Source organism: Amphibalanus amphitrite, unplaced genomic scaffold (assembly GCF_019059575.1).
Source record: "Amphibalanus amphitrite isolate SeventyFive unplaced genomic scaffold, NRLGWU_Aamphi_draft 000901F_arrow, whole genome shotgun sequence".
NCBI classification, from domain to species: Eukaryota; Metazoa; Arthropoda; class Thecostraca; order Balanomorpha; family Balanidae; genus Amphibalanus; species Amphibalanus amphitrite.
Window position 1 is genome coordinate 216,856 of NW_024882395.1, and position 24,471 is coordinate 241,326.

Sequence of the window (24,471 nt, forward strand, 5' to 3'; positions counted from 1 at the left end):
GCGAAGTTTGCGTTGGCGTTTTGGGCGTGCGTTTTGCGCGTTTTGCGGTTTTGCGTTTTGCGGCGGGCGGGCGGTTTTTCACAATTAAAGTCCCAACCTTCGGATCCGCAGTGCTGTTCGACAAGCGCTACCCGGGCCTATCCGAAGGTTGGGACTTTTCAATTAAGACAAATCACTATTCTTTAGAATTGTGATTTTCTATTGAAAATCCCAACCTGAGCTACCTCTCTAGGGGGACATTTGCGTTTCTGCCGGAAATTGGGACATTTTGAATCCCTCGAAAACGGCTCGTTAGATTTTCTTGCCATTTTCAGCGTTTGGTCCCGTATGGGGGAGCTACCGGCTGGTACCGGTCGCTTGAAATATAATTAACCCGTTTTGGGGTAATCGGCACGTGCATTTTCCCATAGGGTTAACATGGGGAAAAATTGAAAATGCGATTTGCGCAAAATCTGTTCAGTAATATTTGTCCACATTTTTAGGGTCAGTTCTTGAGCTGGCACCTCACCTTCTGGGGGTAATTATTTAAAATATAATTGACAAAATTTCGGGTAATCGTCACAAACAGTTACGCCATGTTGAGCCTATGGCGATTTCGAAAAATTATTTTCAAATCGATTTTGTCAAAAATTTCCACGTTAGATTTTGAAAATGTTCCAATATGTTGTGCCACGGGGTGTCGGCTACCACATGGTATGGGTCAGATATGGGGCGATTGAAAAGCACGTGCCACGTGCAAACGTGTTTGATGGGGTAACCTCCGGGAAAATCCGACATTGGCCAACTGGGGGTCCTATGGCGTGGAAACCACTCAACCTAGCGACACCAAATCAACGCAGCCGGTGAGCAGATGAGTCCAGCTTGTCGCACTAGTGGTCACGTGGCGCACGTGCTATTGCACGTGCCGTGGCACGGGGTCACTTTTGGTGCTCAAATATACTAGCATTGTGAAATGCAAGGAATGGGGGAAATAGCCGTCAGGCCGTCAGGTTTTATGATAGAGTCGATCTGAAAACGGGTATAGACACAGAATGAACGGTGCTAGAAAACTGCTATCTCGGATTTTTTGTAAAATGAAAAATTCAAAATTCTGGGGAAATTATATATTCGAAAGGTAAAATTTCCCTCAATTTTCCCGTTTTTCAAGTTTAGCCGTCCACTGTTCAGAGACGGTGACACCGGCCGGGGTCATCTTTTACATGCCGATGGCCACTTATATTGGTCATGACGTGGCGTGAACCGTTAAGCTGTCAGAGGTCCGGCACGTGCCACGTGGCCACGTGTTTGAGCCGAGTACCTCCCACATAATGGTGTTTTGGCCAACTGGTGGCCGTATAGCGTGGAAACAGAACCAGCCAAGAACACTAAATTGGGTCAGTCGGTGAGGGGACAGGTCCTGCTTTCATCACCAGTGGTCACGTGGCACACGTGTTCAGCTGGGCACCTCCGTTGCGGAGATATTATAAAGTGAAATATTCAAATGTACATAACTTTGTAAGTTTAAGTCCGATTGAGCTAGAATTTGGTGGGTGGATGAATTGTTAAGCGACATGAACGAATGCGCCACGTTTGTTGCAGTGCGCCACGTTTGTCTCAAAGCGCCATTTTTTGCCGGAAAGCGCAGAATGTGCGTAACTTTGTCGAACATTGGACAATTAGGATGCGCTGTAATTAAGGGATGGCTGCTTAAACGGCAGATATGAATGCACCACATTTGCCGCAGGGCGCCATATTTGTCTTAATGCGTCAGTGTTTGCGTTTTGCCTACGGCGGGCGCTTTTTGCGGCGGTGTTTGCGTTTTTTCGGTGTTTGCGTTTGACGGCGGACGGCCGTTTTTGCGTTTTTGGCGGTATTTGCGTTTGGCGGCGGGCGGCCGTTTTTTTGCGGCGTTTGGCGGTTGGCGGCGGGCGGGCGTGCGTTGCAGGCGTTTTTTTGCGGCGGTGTTTGCGTTTTTTGCGGTTTGTATTTGGCGGCGGGCGGGCGGGCGATGCGGGTGTTTTTGATGTTTGCGTTTGGCGGCGGACGGTCGTTTTAGCGGCGGTTTGCGGCGGGCGGCCGTTTCTTGCGGCGTTTTGCGGTTTGCGGCGGGCAACCGTTTTTTGCGGCGTTTTGCGGTTTGCGGCGGGCGGCCGTTTTTACGGCGTTTTGCGGTTGCCGGCGGCCGGCCGTTATGTGCGGTTAGCGGCGGGCGGCGGGCGGTCGTTTTTTGCGGCGTGTAGCGGTTTGCGGCGTGCGGCCGTTTTTGCGGCGTTTTGCGGTTCGCGGCGTGCGGCCGTTTTTTTGCGGCGTTTCGCGGTTGGCGGCGGGTGATGCGGGCGTTTTTTTGCGGCGGCGGTGTTTGCGTTTTTGCGGTGTTTGCGTTTTGCGGCGGACGCGCGTTTTCTTTTTTGCGGCATTTTGTGCGTTTTTTCTGCGGTTTTCGGCGGGCGGGCGATTGTTTTTTTGCGAAGTTTGCGTTGGCGTTTTAGGCGTGCGTTTTGCGCGTTTTGCGGTGTTTGCGTTTGGCGGCGGGCGGGCGGTTTTTCACAATTAAAGTCCCAACCTTCGGATCCGCAGTGCTGTTCGACAAGCGCTGCCCGGGCCTATCCGAAGGTTGGGACTTTTCAATTCGACAATCACTATTCTTTAGAATTGTGATTTTCTATTGAAAATCCCAACCTGAGCTACCTCTCTAGGGGGGTGTTTAGCGTTTCTGCCGCGATTTTGGACATTTTGATTGGGGCAAAAACGGCTAGTTAGATTTTCTTGCCATTTTCAGCGTTTGGTCCCGTATGGGGGAGCTACCTTGTGGCAAAGTTACAAAAAATATAATTGACACGTTTTGGGGTAATCGGCACGTGCATTTTCCCATAGGGTTAACATGGGGGAAAATTGGAAATTTGATTTGCGAAAAATTTCGTCAATTATATTTGCTAATATTTTTAGGATCGGATCTAGGGCTGGCACCTCACCTTCTGGGGGTAATTATTTAAAAATCATAGGGTACAGTTTCGGGTAATCTTGACGGACAGTTACCCCATGCTGAGCCTATGGCGATTTCGAAAAATTATTTTCAAATCAATTTTGCCAGAAATTTCCACGTTAGATTTTGAAAAAGTTCCAATATGTTGTGCACCGGGGTGTCGGCTACCACATGGTATGGGTCAGATATGGGGCGATTGAAAAGCACGTGCCACGTGCAAACGTGTTTGATGGGGTAACCTCCGGGAAAATCCGACATTGGCCAACTGGGGGTCCTATGGCATGGAAACGACTTCATCTAGCGACACCAAATCAACGCAGCCGGTGAGCAGATGACTCCAGCTTGTCGCACTAGTGGTCACGTGGCGCACGTGCAATTGCACGTGCCGTGGCACGTGGTCAATTTTGGTGCTTAAATATACTAGCATTGTGAAATGCAAGGAATGGGGGAAATAGCCGTCAGGCCGTCAGTTTTTATGATAGGGTCGATCTGAAAACGGGTATAGGCACAGAATGAAGGGGGCTCAAAAACTGCTATCTCGGTTTTTTTTTTAATGAAAAATTTAAAATTCTGGTGAAATTATCTATTCGAAAGGTGAAATTTCCCTAAATTTTCCCGTTTTTCGAGTTTAGCCGTCCACTGTTCAGAGACGGTGACACCGGCCGGGGTCATCTTTTACATGCTGATGGCCACGTCGATGGGTCATCACGTGGCGTGAGCGGTGAAGCTATCAGAGGTCCGGCACGTGCCACGTGGCCACGTGTTTGAGTCGAGTACCTCCCAGATTATCGTGTGTTTGCCGATTTGTGGCGTTATAGCACAAAAACAGCACCAATCAGGAAGCCTGAAATGGTGCAACCGGCGAGGGGACAAGTCCTGCTTACACCACCAGTGGTTACGTGGCACACGTGCGAAGATGGGCACCTCCGTTGCGGAGATATTTTATAGTGAAATATTCAAATGTGCATAACTTTGTAAGTTTAAGTCCGATTGGGCTAGAATTTCGTGGGTGGATGAATTGTTAAGCGACATAAACGAATGCGCCATGTTTGTTGCAGTGCGCCACGTTTGTCTCAAAGCGCCATTTTTGCCGCAAAGCGCAGAATGTGCGTAACTTTGTCGAACATTGGACGATTAGGATTCGCTGTAATTAAGGGATGGCTGCTTAAACGGCAGATATGAATGCACCACATTTGCCGCAGGGCGCCATATTTGTCTTAATGCTTCAGTGTTTGCGTTTTGCCTACGGCGGGCGTTTTTTGCGGCGGCGTTTGCGTTTTTTCGGGGTTTGCGTTTGACGGCGGGCGGCCGTTTTTGCGTTTTTGGCGGTGTTTGCGTTTGGCGGCGGGCGGCCGTTTTTTGCGGCGTTTTGCGGTTGGCGGCGGGCGTGCGTGCGTTGCGGGCGTTTTTTTGCGGTGGTGTTTGCGTTTTTTGCGGTTTTTGTGTTTGGCGGCGGGCGGGCGGGCGATGCGGGTGTTTTTGCGGTGTTTGCGTTTGGCGGCGGGCGGCCGTTTTAGCGGCGGTTTGCGGTGGGCGGCCGTTTTTTTTTGCGGCGTTTTGCGGTTTGCGGCGGGCGGCCGTTTTTTGCGGCGGTTTGCGGCGGGCGGCCGTTTTTTGCGGCGTTTTGCGGTTTGCGGTGGGCGGCCGTTTTTTACGGCGTTTTGCGGTTGCCGGCGGCCGGCCGTTATTTGCGGTTAGCGGCGGGCGGCGGGCGGTCGTTTTTTGCGGCGTTTAGCGGTTTGCAGCGGGCGGCCGTTTTTGCGGCGTTTTGCGGTTCGCGGCGTGCGGCCGTTTTTTGCGGCGTTTCGCGGTTGGCGGCGGGCGATGCGGGCGTTTTTTTTGCGGCGGCGCGGTTTGCGTTTTTTGCGGTGTTTGCGTTTTGCGGCGGACGGGCGGTGTTTGGCGGCGTTTTTTGCGTTTTTTTCTGCGGTTTTCGGCGCGCGGGCGATTGTTTTTTTTTGCGAAGTTTGCGTTGGCGTTTTGGGCGTGCGTTTTGCGCGTTTTGCGGTTTTGCGTTTTGCGGCGGGCGGGCGGTTTTTCACAATTAAAGTCCCAACCTTCGGATCCGCAGTGCTGTTCGACAAGCGCTACCCGGGCCTATCCGAAGGTTGGGACTTTTCAATTAAGACAAATCACTATTCTTTAGAATTGTGATTTTCTATTGAAAATCCCAACCTGAGCTACCTCTCTAGGGGGACATTTGCGTTTCTGCCGGAAATTGGGACATTTTGAATCCCTCGAAAACGGCTCGTTAGATTTTCTTGCCATTTTCAGCGTTTGGTCCCGTATGGGGGAGCTACCGGCTGGTACCGGTCGCTTGAAATATAATTAACCCGTTTTGGGGTAATCGGCACGTGCATTTTCCCATAGGGTTAACATGGGGAAAAATTGAAAATGCGATTTGCGCAAAATCTGTTCAGTAATATTTGTCCACATTTTTAGGGTCAGTTCTTGAGCTGGCACCTCACCTTCTGGGGGTAATTATTTAAAATATAATTGACAAAATTTCGGGTAATCGTCACAAACAGTTACGCCATGTTGAGCCTATGGCGATTTCGAAAAATTATTTTCAAATCGATTTTGTCAAAAATTTCCACGTTAGATTTTGAAAATGTTCCAATATGTTGTGCCACGGGGTGTCGGCTACCACATGGTATGGGTCAGATATGGGGCGATTGAAAAGCACGTGCCACGTGCAAACGTGTTTGATGGGGTAACCTCCGGGAAAATCCGACATTGGCCAACTGGGGGTCCTATGGCGTGGAAACCACTCAACCTAGCGACACCAAATCAACGCAGCCGGTGAGCAGATGAGTCCAGCTTGTCGCACTAGTGGTCACGTGGCGCACGTGCTATTGCACGTGCCGTGGCACGGGGTCACTTTTGGTGCTCAAATATACTAGCATTGTGAAATGCAAGGAATGGGGGAAATAGCCGTCAGGCCGTCAGGTTTTATGATAGAGTCGATCTGAAAACGGGTATAGACACAGAATGAACGGTGCTAGAAAACTGCTATCTCGGATTTTTTGTAAAATGAAAAATTCAAAATTCTGGGGAAATTATATATTCGAAAGGTAAAATTTCCCTCAATTTTCCCGTTTTTCAAGTTTAGCCGTCCACTGTTCAGAGACGGTGACACCGGCCGGGGTCATCTTTTACATGCCGATGGCCACTTATATTGGTCATGACGTGGCGTGAACCGTTAAGCTGTCAGAGGTCCGGCACGTGCCACGTGGCCACGTGTTTGAGCCGAGTACCTCCCACATAATGGTGTTTTGGCCAACTGGTGGCCGTATAGCGTGGAAACAGAACCAGCCAAGAACACTAAATTGGGTCAGTCGGTGAGGGGACAGGTCCTGCTTTCATCACCAGTGGTCACGTGGCACACGTGTTCAGCTGGGCACCTCCGTTGCGGAGATATTATAAAGTGAAATATTCAAATGTACATAACTTTGTAAGTTTAAGTCCGATTGAGCTAGAATTTGGTGGGTGGATGAATTGTTAAGCGACATGAACGAATGCGCCACGTTTGTTGCAGTGCGCCACGTTTGTCTCAAAGCGCCATTTTTTGCCGGAAAGCGCAGAATGTGCGTAACTTTGTCGAACATTGGACAATTAGGATGCGCTGTAATTAAGGGATGGCTGCTTAAACGGCAGATATGAATGCACCACATTTGCCGCAGGGCGCCATATTTGTCTTAATGCGTCAGTGTTTGCGTTTTGCCTACGGCGGGCGCTTTTTGCGGCGGTGTTTGCGTTTTTTCGGTGTTTGCGTTTGACGGCGGACGGCCGTTTTTGCGTTTTTGGCGGTATTTGCGTTTGGCGGCGGGCGGCCGTTTTTTTGCGGCGTTTGGCGGTTGGCGGCGGGCGGGCGTGCGTTGCAGGCGTTTTTTTGCGGCGGTGTTTGCGTTTTTTGCGGTTTGTATTTGGCGGCGGGCGGGCGGGCGATGCGGGTGTTTTTGATGTTTGCGTTTGGCGGCGGACGGTCGTTTTAGCGGCGGTTTGCGGCGGGCGGCCGTTTCTTGCGGCGTTTTGCGGTTTGCGGCGGGCAACCGTTTTTTGCGGCGTTTTGCGGTTTGCGGCGGGCAACCGTTTTTTGCGGCGTTTTGTGGTTTGCGGCGGGCGGCCGTTTTTACGGCGTTTTGCGGTTGCCGGCGGCCGGCCGTTATGTGCGGTTAGCGGCGGGCGGCGGGCGGTCGTTTTTTGCGGCGTGTAGCGGTTTGCGGCGTGCGGCCGTTTTTGCGGCGTTTTGCGGTTCGCGGCGTGCGGCCGTTTTTTTGCGGCGTTTCGCGGTTGGCGGCGGGTGATGCGGGCGTTTTTTTGCGGCGGCGGTGTTTGCGTTTTTGCGGTGTTTGCGTTTTGCGGCGGACGCGCGTTTTCTTTTTTGCGGCATTTTGTGCGTTTTTTCTGCGGTTTTCGGCGGGCGGGCGATTGTTTTTTTGCGAAGTTTGCGTTGGCGTTTTAGGCGTGCGTTTTGCGCGTTTTGCGGTGTTTGCGTTTGGCGGCGGGCGGGCGGTTTTTCACAATTAAAGTCCCAACCTTCGGATCCGCAGTGCTGTTCGACAAGCGCTGCCCGGGCCTATCCGAAGGTTGGGACTTTTCAATTAAGACAAATCACTATTCTTTAGAATTGTGATTTTCTATTGAAAATCCCAACCTGAGCTACCTCTCTAGGGGGGTGTTTAGCGTTTCTGCCGCGATTTTGGACATCTTGATACCCTCGAAAACGGCTCGTTAGATTTTCTTGCCATTTTCAGCGTTTCGTCCTGTGTGGGGGAGCTACCGGCTGGTACCGGTCGCTTGAAATATAATTAACCCGTTTTGGGGTAATCGGCACGTGCATTTTCCCATAAGGTTAACATGGGGAAAAATTGAAAATGCGATTTGCGCAAAATCTGTTCAGTAATATTTGTCCACATTTTTAGGGTCAGTTCTTGGGCTGGCACCTCACCTTCTGGGGGTAATTATTTAAAATATAAATGACAAAATTTCGGGTAATTGTCACAAACAGTTACCCCATGTTGAGCATATGGCAATTTCGAAAAATTATTTTCAAATCGATTTTGCCAAAAATTTCCAAGTTAGATTTTGAAAAAGTTCCAATATGTTGTGCCCCGGGGTGTCGGCTACCACGTGGTATGGGTCAGATATGGGGCGATTGAAAAGCACGTGCCACGTGCAAACGTGTTTGATGGGGTAACCTCCGGGACAATCCGACATTGGCCAGCTTGGGGCCCTATGGCTCCGAAACCACTCCACCTAATGACACCAAATCAACGCAGCCGGTGAGCAGATGAGTTCAGCTTGTCGCACTAGTGGTCACGTGGCGCACGTGCTATTGCACGTGCCGTGGCACGGGGTCAATTTTTGTTCTTAAATACACCAACATTGTTAAATGCAAGGAATGGGGAAAATAGCCATCAGGCCGTCAGTTTTTATGATAGGGTCGATCTGAAAACGGGTATAGGCACAGAATGAAGGGGACTAAAAAACTGCTATCTCGGATTTTTTTGTAAAATGAAAAGTTCAAAATTCTGGGGAAGTTATATATTCGAAAGGTGAAATTTCCCTCAATTTTCCCGTTTTTCGAGTTTAGCCGTCCACTGTTCAGGGACGGTGAAACCGGCCGGGGTCATGTTTTACATGCTGATGGCCACGTCGATGGGTCATTACGTGGCGTGAACGGTGAAGCTGTCACAGGTCCGGAACGTGCCACGTGGCCACGTGTTTGAGTCGAGTACCTCCCGGATTATCGTGTGTTTGCCGATTTGTGGCCTTATAGCACGAAAACAGCACCAGTCAGTAAGCCTGAAATGGCACAATCGGTGAGGGGACAAGTCCTGCTTGCACCTTCGGCGGTCACGTGGCACACGTGCAAATTTGGGCACCTCCGTTGCGGAGATATTTTATAGTGAAATATTCAAATGTACATAACTTTGTAAGTTTAAGTCCGATCGGGCTAGAATTTGGTGGGTGGATGAATTGTTAAGCGACATGAACGAATGCGCCATGTTTGTTGCAGTGCACCACGTTTGTCTCAAAGCGCCATTTTTGCCGCAAAGCGCAGAATGAGCGTAACTTTGTCGAACATTGGACGATTAGGATGCGCTGTAATTAAGGGATGGCTGCTTAAACGGCAGATATGAATGCACCACATTTGCTGCAGGGCGCCATATTTGTCTTAATGCGTCAGTGTTTCCGTTTTGCCTACGGCTGGCGTTTTTTTTGCGGCGGTGTTTGCGTTTTTTTCGGGGTTTGCGTTTGACGGCGGGCGGCCGTTTTTGCGTCTTTGGCGGTGTTTGCTTTTGGCGGCGGGCGGCCGTTTTTTGCGGCGTTTTGCGGTTGGCGGCGGGCGTGCGTGCGTTGCGGGCGTTTTTTGCGGCGGTGTTTGCGTTTTTTGCGGTTTTTGTGTTTGGCGGCGGGCGGGCGGGCGATGCGGGTGTTTTTGCTGTTTGTGTTTGGCGGCGGGCGGCCGTTTTAGCGGCGGTTTGCGGCGGGCGGCCGTTTTTTGCGGTTTGCGGTGAGCGGCCGTTTTTTGCGGCGTTTTGTGGTTTGCGGCGGGCGGCCGTTTTTTACGGCGTTTTGCGGTTGCCGGCGGCCGGCCGTTATTTGCAGTTAGCGGCGGGCGGCGGGCGGTCGTTTTTTACGGCGTTTAGCGGTTTGCGGCGGGCGTCCGTTTTTGCGGCGTTTTGCGGTTCGCGGCGTGCGGCCGTTTTTTGCGGCGTTTCGCGGTTGGCGGCTGGCGATGCGGGCATTTTTTGCGGCGGCGGTGTTTGCGTTTTATGCGGTGTTTGTGTTTTGCGGCGGACGCGCGTTTTTTTTGCGGCATTTTGTGCGTTTTTCTGCGGTTTTCGGCGGGCGGGCGATTGTTTTTTGCGAAGTTTGCGTTGGCGTTTTTGGCGTGCGTTTTGCGCGTTTTGCGGTGTTTGCGTTTGGCGGCGGGCGGGCGGTTTTTCACAATTAAAGTCCCAACCTTCGGATCCGCAGAGCTGTTCGACAAGCGCTGCCCGGGCCTATTTGGAATCCTTCAATTCAAATATTGGTTTTAGGGGGTGAGGTTAATGCTCTGGGAACGTTGAGTTTGAAAGAGCATCATCGTTGTTTATGACCAACTTTGCCACACAGGACAGGGGTGGGATATGCGATAAAAGGCATAAGAGAAGAAGGCTACATATATCATACATACGAAAGCGCCATGCACCGTCTGCCATATCCGTTTTTTTTTTACTATATCTGACCGGCGTTTCCCGTGTATTCCGCCAGGTGGCGATGGTGACCTCCTACGAGGGCCCGCCGGAGCAGCTGGGCGAGGCCGAACAGTACTACCTGGCCCTCTCCAAGGTGCCCTCCTTCCAGCTCAGGGTCGAACTCATGCTGCTGGTGAGCGACCCCGACCTAGTCACTTCTCGAGCTCTTAACGCTCTCATCGTGGGATATGGGATATTTCTATGTATATTTCTTGAGCTGTTTTGTCGTAGATATGTTCTCCTTATCGATGATGGTTACCAATGCAACAGCATTTCATGCAGATAAATGTGCTATAGTAGTGAGGCATCGTTTTTGGCGTGTTTTTTTTTTTTCTCCTTTTTGTGCGCTGCCGATTTCGAGTGCTTCCCTCTGAAGCGCCCTTTGAGTATGCGAGATGATCCTTTTTCAAACCGTACGTGTTCGAGACGCGTGAATATGCGTTCTCGACTTGGGCTGGATAAAAGGCGAAAGAAGCCGGCCGCTACGCTAATGAGTAAGCCAGTGGTTCAGACGTGTTTGGAGCCGATATAAGACGTTCAGTTCCCGTACGGCAAATCGCAAATGCAACTAAAACGTCTCGAATTCAATAGCATCTCAGCTGGCTTTCGCAGAGTAGGTCTAGGCGCCTACTGCCAAAATTGAGTGCTGAAGAAGATAATGATGTAAATGCAAAGATCATGTGAAGTCCCATGTTGGGATGTGTGTATGCTGGAAAAAAAATTAAATCCCATCTTCCTGGACAAGTCAATCATAAACTCAATTGTGGAGCTTTTAGTGATAAAACGAGAAAAAGCTGTGAATGCTCTGCATGAAAGGAGGTACAAATTACTAGTACATTTCAGCAGAGTTACAGCCATTTGGCTGAGTGTTCCTGCCTGGAACAGTACATTCGAGTCAATGAACCGAGAGGCGGCATTGCCCCGAGAGCCTCAACATCCGGCACCTTGGAACAGCTGAGTTGACTGACCACCGTGCTACGGGCTCGCTCAGCCACCGCTCCCTGCATACTATACTGTCTGTCACGCGCCATTGCTGCGATTCAGATGGTTAATTATGCTAAATGTTGAACAGAGCGATTCTAATGCGAGTCGGACGGCTCGTTACGGCCTATTATGAGGATTTCCGAGCGCGGTCCCGGCATTGTGAGGATATTTACCTTCAGCGATGTGTTTAATGTTGGTTGTGCGTTAATTACTGGGCCGCTTGTTTGAGCATTAACGTGTGACGCATAGAACTGCCTACACCCAACGTCTCCCAGCATGCTGATAATGCTCATTAAATGTTGATTTTTTACAGGAAGCTGATTTCAAGCCGTCGATGGATAGTTTGCGTCCGCAAATTAAGGCCCTCGTAACGTCCTGCGAGCAAATTTTAACATCTGAGAGCCTGAAGCAGTTCCTGATCCTGGTTCTTCAGGTCGGAAACTTCCTGAACTCGGTGAGATATATCGTTTGGACTTTGGTGCCTCAGAAGTTGGAGGATATTTGCGTTGTACTCAAGTGGAAACTTGGTTTATAGTGGACTGCTAGGAAGACTTCGTGATATTCTGCGGCCATATTCTGGAAATTAGATTAAAAAAGTTCCAAAGAAGCAGCGTGGTTTGAGTTTCCCTGCTTTTGGAGTAAGATTGAGCTTTGGATGATATGATATGCGGATATCGGTTTGACTTTCTTCTTTTGATCTTCAAAGCGTCTCGTCATCTCGTGTTTTCAATCGTATCTGAGACTCGTTTCTTGTTGTGTATGAACCTCCACATCACTTTATTGCTTTATTTGCGTTAGAAATGTTCTGTGTGATCACATTTGAAGTTACTTTGAAAGCTGCATAAGCTGCAATTCACAGTGCGTTTAATTACCAGGCGCGCATACGTCGTGTGCGGGGTATTCTACTGATAGCACTGACCCACTGCTGATAACCTGTATAGGTAATGTGCCTTCTTCACTGTGCCATTGACGTAGCTCACGGGTTATTGACGTATACTGCATCGCTGATTTATCACGTGTTACTGACTGGTACTGAATCGCTGATTTATCCTGCGTCGCTGATTTGTTCTGCGTCGCTGACTTTAACAGCGTTGCTGACTTATCCTGTGTTACTGACATACTCGTATACTGCGTCGCTGACTTACACTTCGTCTCTGACTTATCCTACCGGTTTCGTTCAGGGAAGCTACGCTGGAAACGCTATGGGCTTCCGTCTGAGCACACTTCCAAAACTAATCGAGACCCGAGCAAATAAGCCTCGCATGACACTTCTCCATTACATCGTCGAAGTAGCCGAGACTCAAAACAAGGTGGCTCTGGAGTTCGCAGAAGACTTCAAACACATCCACGACGCTGCCAAGTAAGTGCACCGTGTGTTCATGACGCCAGTGTTTCAGAATCTGGAATAAAGCAGGCTCCATTTTGTCTCGTATGTGGTGTCCTTGCATATATTCCACCGATTATTGAGTGGGAAGGCCGTGTAACCCCTCGCATAAATGTTTAGCCAGGATGTATTATTCCTGTTATATGACATGCTAGCCTACTTTCTGGCTTAAACATTGCACTACCAAAATGTTTTATGGCAATGTGTTACGCAATAATTTATGCGATGAGATATGTCTGTGTATGACCGGTCATAGACCCCTGTATACCAGTATACATACAGAGGTTTATGGATGCATATTTACGTATGATGCTGGAATTTGATGTGCACTGAGGGCTACAAAATGAAGAGAAACTGACAGTACATGGCGAACGTGGCGTGTCATCCACAGAATCTCCCTGGATGTGCTGATGGCTGACATCAACAACCAGTCACAGACGGTGACACGACTGAAAACCCAGTCAGAGAGCGCGCCAGCGGAGGTGAAGAAACAGTTCAAAGGTGAGGTGACCGTGCGAATCTGTTCAGCGAGGGAGCGGGAGAAGCAGCTGGGGCTTGTATGACTCATGGCAGAAATGAATTTCGACTGCATAGTAGCTTGAAATAAGCCATAAACACTCATTATTAACGTTTTGTTTTCATCAGTATCAGAATGTTGCAAATCATTATTAACTTCGATTGTACAAGGTAAAATATGGTAACTGTTACACGGAACACTCGACTCAATACCAGATAGCTATTTCAATATCCGCTGGGACACTGTAAAACTTCCTCCACTGAGTCGGGTGCTCCGTGTCCCCTGCAGATTTTCTCAGCTCAGCAGAGCGCCAGGTGGCTGACCTGGCCATCCAAATGGCCGAGCTCGGCCGGTGCCAGACGCGACTGGCGCAGCACTTTTGCGAGGAGGAGGATTCGTTCACGGTGGAGAGCTGCCTGAGACTGTTCGACGGGCTCATACGGAAAATCGAGGTCGTCCGGCAGGTGAGAGCGATTTTGATATGAGCTATATAGGAATGAAGGGAAATGTTCTTAATGCTCAAGTCATATCAATTATAGTAGTTACTAGTTTATGTAGATGCTCGACATTAGTACATGTTTTATACGGTATGATTAAAATATTGGCTAAGTATACCGGTATTCCGGTAATAGCTATATTTTCTTAATTGTTAATCGTACTAGAAATACCCGTCACTCTTGATGGGCCTTCTCTAAACTATCTTCCGTTTTCAGGATAACGAGAAGCGACACCAGGACGAGGAGCGTCAGAAGCGCCGGGAGGAGGAAAAAAAGCGCGCCGCCGCCGCCGCCGCCGCAGCCGCCACCCAGGAGAAGGCGCCCTCCTCCTCCAGAGGCAGCAAGGCGCCGTGGCGGGATGAGGCGGACGGCCGCACCAGTCCCAACTCGTCCTCTTCCGAGCTGGAAGACGGTCTGGTCGACACCCTCCTCGCCGGGATCAGACGGGGAGAGTTCCGTTCGGTCCGACGTCGCAAGGAGAAGACCGACGAGCCCGCTTCGCCGACCGACCCGGTGGTTAAAGAGAAACGGCGTCGCCATCGACGTAGAGAGCCCATGTTTCTGCTGGGTAGAGAGAGGGAGAGACCCAACGGTAACGAGCTGCGGTGAGTGCGGTGGACGCCGTGAGACCCAGACAGGGATGCTACGGTGCTAGGCAGGGGATGTACGGGTGTCGTGTGCAGGATAGCCCGGCGTTGGGTAACGACTATAACGTGGTTGAAAACTGTGCCTTGAGCTTGTGTTCTTTGTTAGATAGGTGCCGTCCAAGCGCGTTACGGTGCTTCCTGAGCAGTGATCATGGCATTAGTACTATTGCTGATGTAAACGTTGAATCTGAAGCGTGAAACTCAGTGTTTTGAAGAAGCTCGGGGATGGCTGTGTTTTAGCTAAGCGCGACCGTGCATATAAGCATCTTTTCATGAACAGTACCCTGGCCAACAGTGTGACTGCGTACATAGCATGTTTGAGACAATCGTCCTCCCTTTCTGCCGATCCTGCGGAATGCACAGGTCGCTGCGGGAGACGTACTGTATTGTTTGTAGCTATAACTATTTTCTTACATGTTTACCGTAGAGAATCGTTTTACTCAGCAATATGAAGGCGGTAAGCTGGACAGGACTGCTGAGACGTTGCACATTTCAGTGTCAATCAAGGCTTCATATAGCGTCATAATATTGCATGCAGAACTATGTATGTGTACCATCGACCACATTACCGTGCCTGTGTTCTGAATTGTGATGACTGAAAGACAATAAAGATGACGCTACAATATTCAGACGCATTCTATGTAGAGCATGTTTGGGTCAGCGAGTCGCTCTCAACCGTTTTCAAACGTCAACAATTTTCACTCGTAACTACAATTATTTATTCTTTTTTACGGTGAAGTCACCCAAGAACAGCTTCAGTCCACGAATAAGGGACAACAGATGCACATTATGCGCTTACATTTGCGCGACAGACACACAGAGGGCTTAAACATTCCAGATTTGATACAAACTCACGTTGCACAAACGGCAATATAGCATCCATTAAATGCGAGCACACCCGTTTTCGCGCACGTATTCGAGTCGGCAACATTGCCGACGACGTCTATGTACAAATCCCGTAGGAAACACGTACCGCACTACATTTGAAACACACCGGAGTTCCTGTCGGAACTGCCACCGGCACGGATTCCGTGCAGGTACGACAACTGCCGGGTTTTCTGAACGATACCCAGTCCCCTGGTGTCGGCACTCTCCCCATTGCCGGCGCTAGAGGACGGAGATCGAACCAGCGAACCCAGCGAGCCACTGAACACAGCGAGCCAGTGAACCCAGCGAGCCACTCCCGGCGAACCAGTTAACCCAGCGAGCCAGTGAACCCGGCGAATTAGTGAACCCAGCGAGCCACTCCCGGCGAGCCAGTGAACCCAGCGAGCTACTGAACCCCGGCTATAGTTGACAACAAACATACATCGCGCCCACTCATGCACGATGAGTCCTTATATAGGAGCAATGCGTTACTGATCCAGCCTTCGACACGTTGAGGTACGACGTAAACAACAGGCTGACGTGATAGCCATGTCCACCAGAAGCCTGGTGACATTCGACAGTTAACGGGGAGCTCCAGTCATTATGAGGTACGACTACGATCCACATCGATCCACATTGTACGATCCACAAACGATTACACGTTCCTTGCATGTCGCTTCATACATACAGTGAGCCGCGTCTCTGAACATACCGAGATTGCTTGTGTATGCTTTTCGGAGACTTCCATGGTATGACCTCTGTGGGCTTGAGCTGTCAGGATAAACTTTCCGACTAGTGTTACATGCAGTGATCAAAGTTATCTGGAGCCGAAAGTTTTGTGATTTGAGCTGACAAAACATGTTAATTATGTCCATTTTGAGTAGTCTGCTACGCATCATATACATGATCTGCAATGAGCTTCATTAGCTATCAAATTTAGTTAGTTTGTTTTGTTTCCCCCATGAACGTGTGCGTTAAAATACGATGTTTTGGCTCGACAGTGTCCCATTCACCATACTTCTTTTCTATTAGCTCAAAGCAGGCAAAAACCGAGCGTTTTTTTCAGTGGAAAAGAACGGTGCGAAGCTGCCAAAGAGGCTGAGGAGCCACAGCACACGACCGCGCCTTAATGGGATGTCTCCGTCCCGACTCGGCTGTGAACGGCCACTCTGGACGAGGCTCATGAATATCAAAAGTCGCACAACAATGAGACCCCTCCAAAGTGCCCACTAAAGTAACTCCCACCAGAAAGCTCGAGTGACTCCTATATGCGGCGAAAATAAGCTGAAGTGCCGCCAGCTTTGAGAAAAAGGCAGCATGACATTCTTTGCAGCGTTTACTGCATAACTAGCACATACTACTTCACCAACATGCTGTCCATATGTGACTAGCCTCAATATGCAACATTATGTAACAATGTGTGACTAGCCTACTCCCTAATAATGGGGTTTTAGAGCGACATGTTATGTCAGATATGCCATTAATATTTCTGTCACCATATTTGAAAACTGGAGCCAGGACGGTGTAACGCTGTCGTTAACGGCACTTATTGAAACGCTTTTGCTCGGGTCTAACTAGGAGATCCATCAGTCAATGTTGTATGACATTGCGTGCCAGCGTGGGTATTAAGGTTAAACAAACGAAGAGTGCCGCCAAAACTAAAGCATTGCACTCGAACTCTACCGGTTTTGAATCTAATGAATCCTCACTGTATGTACGATTTGAAATGTGACAATAGAAAACTGGTCCCGGGGAACATTTTGACGCAAATTTCTATGAAATTTATACTGCTAGTTTACTGTCCAGCCATTTCCACTTTACAAAGTTTACGTGTCAATTTGCTGTTGTCATTGAAGAGCCAATTTTTCAACAAATTATTGCCCCTTAAACTCAGTCGCACGCACTAATGAATTGTTGTCCATTGAGCAGACCATAAATGAGCGCTTACGGTCACCAATGGTTACGGTTGTCTAGATATTGACGCTTTGTCTGACAACTTGAAGCCATTTGTGATCATATGGTATAATCCTTCTACTTGTCCTCCTGGGCACGTGTCGTAACAATATGTCTGAGCATAAATGCGCAAACTAAAAGATGCATATTACAACTTCCAAGTATTAGTCATGCTACAGTATAACTGTGAGTTCATAAATATTGACGAACATTTGCATATGCATATGAAGTTCGAAACAATTCAATATGCATTCATATTTAGACGGATGTAATATGTTGCTAAATACATCACCTTTGACTGTGAATCCTCACAATATGGCTGTTTCGCTTCCACTATACTTTTCAGGTCACATGCAATCCCATTTACCAACTGTTTGTGTATCCTAGACCCGAGATATCAGGTTGTTAGACCGTTCACAGTAATTTGCTCGTTTGTCACAGGCAGAGAGCTTTGCACCCGGATCTTCGTAAGTTTTCTTTTAAATATAAACTCCAAACGACGCATCCCACAATCGATCAACAGCTACATCACACGCACTTCTCGCACTCATTCCCCGACTTCATCTCAGCACTCTATCCCCACCGCCAACGCTCACACTCTGGTCTCGGAGGTGTAACCGTTCACAGTGAGCGCCGTTCTCTCGGCTGTCGCTGCCGGCGGCTGCAGCAGGGCACGTCCATTAGCGGCCTGGGCCGGCGCTGGTGAAGGGACCGAGTCCTTCACCAGTAGCGGGCTGCGGCTGGCGGCGCGGCGCGCAGAGCCCAGCGAGCCTGCCGTGCGGCCGGCCACCAGCGTCTCCTTGGTCGAGTTGGTGTTGATGAGCTGGTGGGACGCCGGCGGCAGCGAGTGGTTGGTGCTGTAGTGGAAACTCTGGCGGCGTCTCCCGCACAGTGTGTCCTGATGGACAAGAACGGAGCCGGTGAGACGGTAATAAGGCGGCGGGTTCCTCAGGTTTGTAAGGTTTGATTACGTCATCGATGATAGGAAACGAAATATACCTGCATAGACCGATATTTTCTTTTTATTTTAGTATCATTCTTTTTCACTTTTCTTCCCCTTTTTCTCTCTTTCTCTTTCTCTTTCTCTTGCTTACTCACTCTCTCTCTCTTTCCCTCCCTCTATCCCTCTCTCCCTCCCTTCCTCTCTCTTTCTCTTTCTCTCTCTTTCTCTTTACTCTCTCTCTCTCTCCACCACCCTCTCCCTTTTTCTCTCTTTCTCTCCCTCTCCTTTTCCATAGCCCTCCTCCTCCCTCTCCCTCCCCACCGTCCGTTGACGTTCTGTCTGCGGCTGATAAGACCGTTTCTCAGTGTCCGTTGGACGTGCTGTTGTTTTTTTCCGCAGCCGCCGGCTGGTCGGCTGGTGTCTGGCGGCCCCTCTCTCTGCTTGGTAGATGCCGTCCCACGGTCATCAGCACCAGAAGCTGTGCCCTGAGGCGCTCTATTCTGGACACGAGCGCGTCCGCCGCCGCAGACGACCAATAGGTCGGCGCTGGACAAACGAGCTACGTCGGTAAACAGCTCCGTAAACGTGCCCGCCTGAGGCTGTCGTCTCCCCTGACGAGGAGACTCTCTAAGCCTCAGACCCCACAGCTCGAGCTAGCTGACTGGGAGACGCTCTTCTGTTCTGGTCTGTCGACTCTCGATTTTGATATGAAGTGGCATGGGCTGACACCGACGAGGTGTGAAAGATGAGCAGCCGAGTAAAAATCCTCTGACGGTTTGACGGTGACAAAGAGTCTTCGCGCTTAGATGACTTGGTCGCAAAAAAATTTCGTCTGTCGAAGCCTTACTCTTTCGAGGAAACTGGGCTTAACGCCACCGATTGTCTCTTGAAATCTCTCCGAAACTTTGTGGAAATATACTGAGAAAAAGACCGTTAACTGCCTGTTAAGCTGCGAAGCATGCATCCTGTTTTCCTTTCAATGCATGTTATGTGACCCTTATTGAATATTGTTTGAACATTGTATGCATTATACTGGTCCAGGCCCGAGCCAAGATACTCTGCCGCTCTACGCCGTAGTTCCCAATCCACCCAACAGATGTCTCACTACTCAACGCCTGCCGGATGCTGTGCCGCATAGCACAATGGTTACCATACTCGCCGGTAGATGTCACTACTCTCAGACGCCTGGCTGCTGCCGGGCGGTGCAGGCCGTGAGCGTAAAACTCACCGCACACTATTTATTTGGCCGCTTCATTCCGGCGTTACAGAAGCAAATTTCTCGCCCAAGTTATGATTCTTCGAGCATGTCACTGAAAATATCGCTGACGCGGGCAACTTTCTGAGATGCGGATTGCGGGCGACTTCTTGAGGTGATATCCACACATTGCGTACAGAGAAGTGTCACCTAACCTTTACAGCCAGCGGCAGCAATCAATTGAAACTGCTTTGCAACTTCGAGACAAAGTTATTTATATAATGTCTGACAACTCACATATAGGTATTTACTTGATCGGAACATATGTGTAATGCTTAGTGCTTACTTATTTTTATAGGCAGTCACTCATTCTTATTATTGATGACGGATTCTCTCCACGACCATTAAGTTCATCAACGGGTCGTTTAGCATTTTGAGCCTGCAAGTGCTAACTTACCAACAAAAAGGCTGTTGACTGACCTTGAACGCCTGCCGATATTTGGCCGACATGACGTTGTACAGGATGGGGTTGATGGTGGCCGAGAAGTAGTAGAAGCAGCCGGTGATGTAGTACATGTACTCGTTGATCTCCCGATAGTTGGGCAGCTGCTTCCCGTAAATGTACAGCAGCCGCTGGGCGTGGTGGGGCGCGAAACAGACGAAAAAACCGATCACAACCGCCACTGAAAACAAAACGATACCGAACGTCAGTGGCGATGAAAATTATAATACAACAATGGCCAGTTTTTATACAGCAGGCATTGTAATAATATTTATTTCTCAAAGAAAATATTTTCTTTTTGGAAAATGTATTTACGCGTATTGTGTACTAGTAAAGTGGATATGATGTCATAACCAGCAGCCCCAGAATACCGAACTGCACGGTAGTGCGGCGCCGTGCAATTAAGAGGCAAAACCGGCTGCGCCACACCGTCACCAGAAATGGAACTAATGGTCAAATCTTCCGGACACTGAATGGCACTGCTGCCAGCTCTCTCACTCGCTCATCCCGACTGGCGGCAAAAACCAGACGCCAGAGCTCCGAGATCCCTGGTGGCCCGGTGGCCTGTCACCGCGCCCTTCCAGCAGACACGTCATAGAGAAACCACGACCGGAAATCACTACCAGAGGTCTTCAGCTTTATCCATTGCTGAGACAGTGCGGCGTGCAAATTGCACACTTTTGTTAGAGCGAAGCAATATGGTCGACTTTTGCACTCTGTAGTTCCCTGACCTCAATGACTTCAAATAAAATCTGCTTTAGAATGTAAAAGAGCCGCTACATGAATATAATTATGTGCTAATCTTAGATATTTAGCAGGGATGAAATCAATTCGAACTACCTCTGTAATGCTTACGCGTCTGTAATTTGGTAAGGTAATAATCAGTGAACCATGCACGTAATTAGAATTTAAGCGGCTTTCATAGAGAGCAGTTGTCATTATTAGATTTGACTTTGATATTGAGTTTATACGTGTGTGGCTGATGCATAGGCTGATCCAATACATGCCCAGTTCAGCTATGTTCTCCAAAAAGAAATACAAGATCATAAATGATGCAGCAGCTGATCTTTCATCTACGATGTAAATCGCAAATCACACCCTACCGTACAGTGTGATCACAATTCTGTTTTGTATCTCTGCGCCGAGGCACCGCCCGATACCGCCTGCCCAAATCTCCTGCTGTCTGCACCAGAACGAATCCGGAGATTTATCCAGCGATAAATTGCCAAATTCGCCGTTGTCGTGGCGGCAATACGTGGCGCTCAAATGTAGGTCGGTCCCGCAGGCCCACGCAAGGCGGCACGCACGCACCAGGCGTGGGCTGGTCGTGGTGGTCCCTCCCTCTGTATATCTCCACAGAGCCAGCTCGGAGTGCCCAGTCACTCTGCCGTGGGTCACGTCCAGCACCTCCACTGGTGGCGCCTGCTGCCGTGCTGATAAATGTCGCAGCTCAGCCGCTGAGTGGCCAGCCCACATTGGCCTCGGCGCCGCTGGGATGTGGCTGTCGCCAGATGCGCTCCCCTCCCCCCGACCGGGACCCCACTCACAGCAGGAGCCCCCCTCCCTCCCTCCACCACCCCGCCCACAACAGCCGGTGCGGACCGGACCGCCATTGAGGCCATGCGGGATCGCTCATGTCTCCTTCAGGGCCCGCCACCGCCAGCTGCGACCACAATGGCGGGGCACGCACGCTCTCCTAAAGGGCGGCCGCTGAGGAACAGGGGCCTCTCAGCCGAGAAAGCCATTCCGGTGCTCTAAGCAGATGAAGAATTCGGGTATTAGTCTGTTGAATGGCCGTGGTCGAGATGAGATGCCGCATCCGATGCTGACATAAAAGAAACAGAAAATAAAACAGCACTTCATATAATGAATGCAGAATAACATTTCTAGAGATAGCTTCCCTTTAAAGGTAGTGTGCCACCTTTGAAAGATTTCCCATTTTATTTTTCCTAGGATAAGAAGCTTCTGTTTTTACCTAATATCGCAAAAAAAATCAAAAATGGGCCTGGAATAGTGCCTTTTTCGCCTAAAAGTTTTTCGGTTTTTAGATATGTATAACAACTGTAGTGGGCTCACCTGCAAACAGGCGTCGGGCAACAATCGCGAATGCGGCGCACTTGTGACAATAAGCAAAGGTCATTATAGTGTTACGACTAGTGATGTCATTTTCCAAAAAATGTCTGACCGATACCGACCGAAACCAAAATTTGGGAAAAAATTTCCGACCGAATACCGACCGATAACATCCCAAGCCAAAATTTGACCGAAATTTGACCGAAATTCTATTTGCTATCACTCTACCCCAAAATTAAAATATTTGGTAAATTCTGATGGAAAATAATGCGAAATGGCATTTCAGTCCAAGTTCAGTCAATTCTTAGCCACTGCAAAATACATTTTGTGGTAGAAGTTACAATACATTGCTGAGGGTAGCAACACAAGGACCTCAGCATTTCACAGATTTGGTTAATTAGAATTGTCAAGAATCTACTTTGGTCTATGTAAGGAAGAATGCTCATTCATGTTGCAAAAGCACGATCAATTAGTACCTAAGTCAAATGGTTGGTAATATGTATGTTCATGACAACATTCCCTAGGAGAAAAGGCGGAATCAAAACACCACAAAACACATCAAAACTGCTTAGAAACTTGCCTTGAGTCTTGAGATGTGGTCTGAGATACTCTACAAAGAATTTGACACTGAAAATCCAGCTGGAAAGGCAGGTATTAGGTAGCTCTGAGCTTGAATTTTGTCCCAAAAATGAAATGAAAATTCATTAAACAGGCACTTTGTCTTATCTCTTGTCAATCTTATCTTTACAAGAAAACAAAATATGCAGACAAAATTAATACAGTGCACACAGCCGCTATCCGGGTTCAGAAGTGGCCAATACCCTAATTTTCGACAAATTTTAAAGCGTGATTTTCTCACATTTGCTGGTCGTAAATTGATCAGACTGTATAAAATATCATCCAGAAAAAATATTACTCATTCTGGTACAGATTGGTGGGCTTCCAAAGTACACCGTTTTGTTTTGCTCCGTGAGACCGAACTTTTCCTGCGATTTTCATGTAAATGTTGACGAGTCTCCTGTCATATTCTTTGCTTGAAAATGCGTAAGTAAGGTATCAGCTGAAAGGGGAAAATGTGCGGAATCCATTGGTAACAAAAGTGCATCTTAAAAACTTCCCATTCAGTTATTGTAAGCTAATTGCTGCACACTTGCACAAAGCAGAAGGGCTTAAGGATTTCAATATTTACATAGGCCTACCAAAAAACGCACAGCGTGCTTCACATCGAGACAACGTCCATAACATAAATCGTACAATTGTGATTCATTTGCTGAAAAAATTAGGTCGGCATCACACTGCCGGCAAAAGTTATTGCAGTTCTAGTGACGCCAGGTCGCCGCCCGGCCGACTCGTGCAGCTGACGTCCGTGCGGTTCGGCAGCTGACCAATCAGCTGCGAGAGAGGAGCGCGGTCCGTCTAATCGCCCCCGGCAGTTGCTTGTGCTGAGGGGTGCTCGACGCTCGTGTCGATTGCATTTGTTGGTTGTCAATTGTCGATTGACTTGTGGGTACCTATACTTTCTGGTGACCAATGAATTTACGTCGTCTTAACTGAATATAGTCTGATCAAATTCAATAAAGCAAAAAGACATCCAGCCAACAGAACATCGTAAGAATGTCCGATATGGTTGACAACATTCAGAGTTTTGGGGAGCAGCCATCGACCAGAATGAACCTTATTGGCCTTTGTATGTAACATTTGCATTGCTTTTGGAAAGTTTCAGTCAGATATCTTCAGAAATGGCAATGTTATCGGCTTTTGCATTTTACCGTAGTCGGTTAATCATAATTTTCGATATTGCAAAGGCAATTTCAGTACGTTCTTGACATCGAGAACCAAAACGAATAGCATCATAGTGTTCCCAGAGCTCAAATTGCATCCGATGCAATCTTTTTTGTTGAGGATGTTCAACTTCAAAATTTGACCTTTTTGACCTCGCCGTGACCTGACCTTCATTTGTCGAATGGAAATAGTTTCGAATCGGACGACCCAGATGACATCATTTTTAGATGCTTTTGCCGAAGTGGACCATTAAAGATGTGTTGCATGACCTAAAAATGTATACATTTCCTTCCATGACCTTTTCCATGACCTTTTGTGACCCATGACCTTTACATGAGCTTTTGTGACAAAGTTAGGTTTTGTTTGTCAGCTATTCCTATCAGAAGCCGTTTGAACTTTTAGTATTGAACGAGTAGTTTCGAAGACAGCAGGGAAGCTATGCAGAATCCCCTCCCGAGTCACCCACGTTATGGGATATACCCGTCATCCGCAGATTACAAACAAAAATATTTTTTACGGCAATGATGTATCAGCATGGATGCTCATACGTTCCCATATGTGACCTTACGGTTGACTTCACATACCATAAAAATTTCTTGGCAAAATGTCAACTGGTTAACGAATTATCGCATTTTGGCCACTTCCGAACTCAAATAGCGGCTGTGTGCAGTGGCGCCAAAGGGGTGCAAAAAGTAATAGAAGAACCAAGGATTGACTTTTAAGATCTTCTCTTCCCTAACGAAAGGATGTATGATGATGACGTAATATTTATTTATATGCCCTTTTGGTCGAATTATTGAGGGGAAATTAATTTTCTTGTAGTGAATTACACTCACAATGTTGATTTCATTAGAATTCAATATCATGTTGGATCATTTACACCAATAAAATAATTCACGAGACAGCATGTAACGATCC

At 48.4% G+C, this 24,471-nt stretch overlaps 2 protein-coding genes across 4 annotated transcripts in view; one reads left to right on the forward strand and one right to left on the reverse strand.

Annotated features, from left to right (window-relative positions):
* The window catches only part of LOC122367862 (inverted formin-2-like), a 48,732-nt gene extending 33,869 nt beyond the window's left edge, over positions 1-14,863 (forward strand). For all 3 annotated transcript variants that reach the window (XM_043341337.1, XM_043341338.1, XM_043341339.1), the window contains exons 10-15: positions 10,226-10,342; positions 11,507-11,647; positions 12,375-12,553; positions 12,969-13,078; positions 13,383-13,558; positions 13,808-14,863. In XM_043341337.1, the coding sequence (XP_043197272.1) occupies positions 10,226-10,342; positions 11,507-11,647; positions 12,375-12,553; positions 12,969-13,078; positions 13,383-13,558; positions 13,808-14,200 (1,116 nt within the window). In that variant the 3' untranslated portion in view covers positions 14,201-14,863. The remainder of the gene's footprint in view (positions 1-10,225; positions 10,343-11,506; positions 11,648-12,374; positions 12,554-12,968; positions 13,079-13,382; positions 13,559-13,807) is intronic.
* A 77-nt stretch (positions 14,864-14,940) lies between these two features.
* Positions 14,941-24,471, reverse strand: part of LOC122367863 (neuropeptides capa receptor-like) — a 56,472-nt gene continuing 46,941 nt past the window's right edge. Inside the window, exons 6-7 of the mRNA XM_043341342.1 lie at positions 19,677-19,879; positions 14,941-17,956 (exon numbers count right to left, since the gene is read on the reverse strand). Of these exons, the coding sequence (XP_043197277.1) occupies positions 17,651-17,956; positions 19,677-19,879 (509 nt within the window). The 3' untranslated portion in view covers positions 14,941-17,650. The remainder of the gene's footprint in view (positions 17,957-19,676; positions 19,880-24,471) is intronic.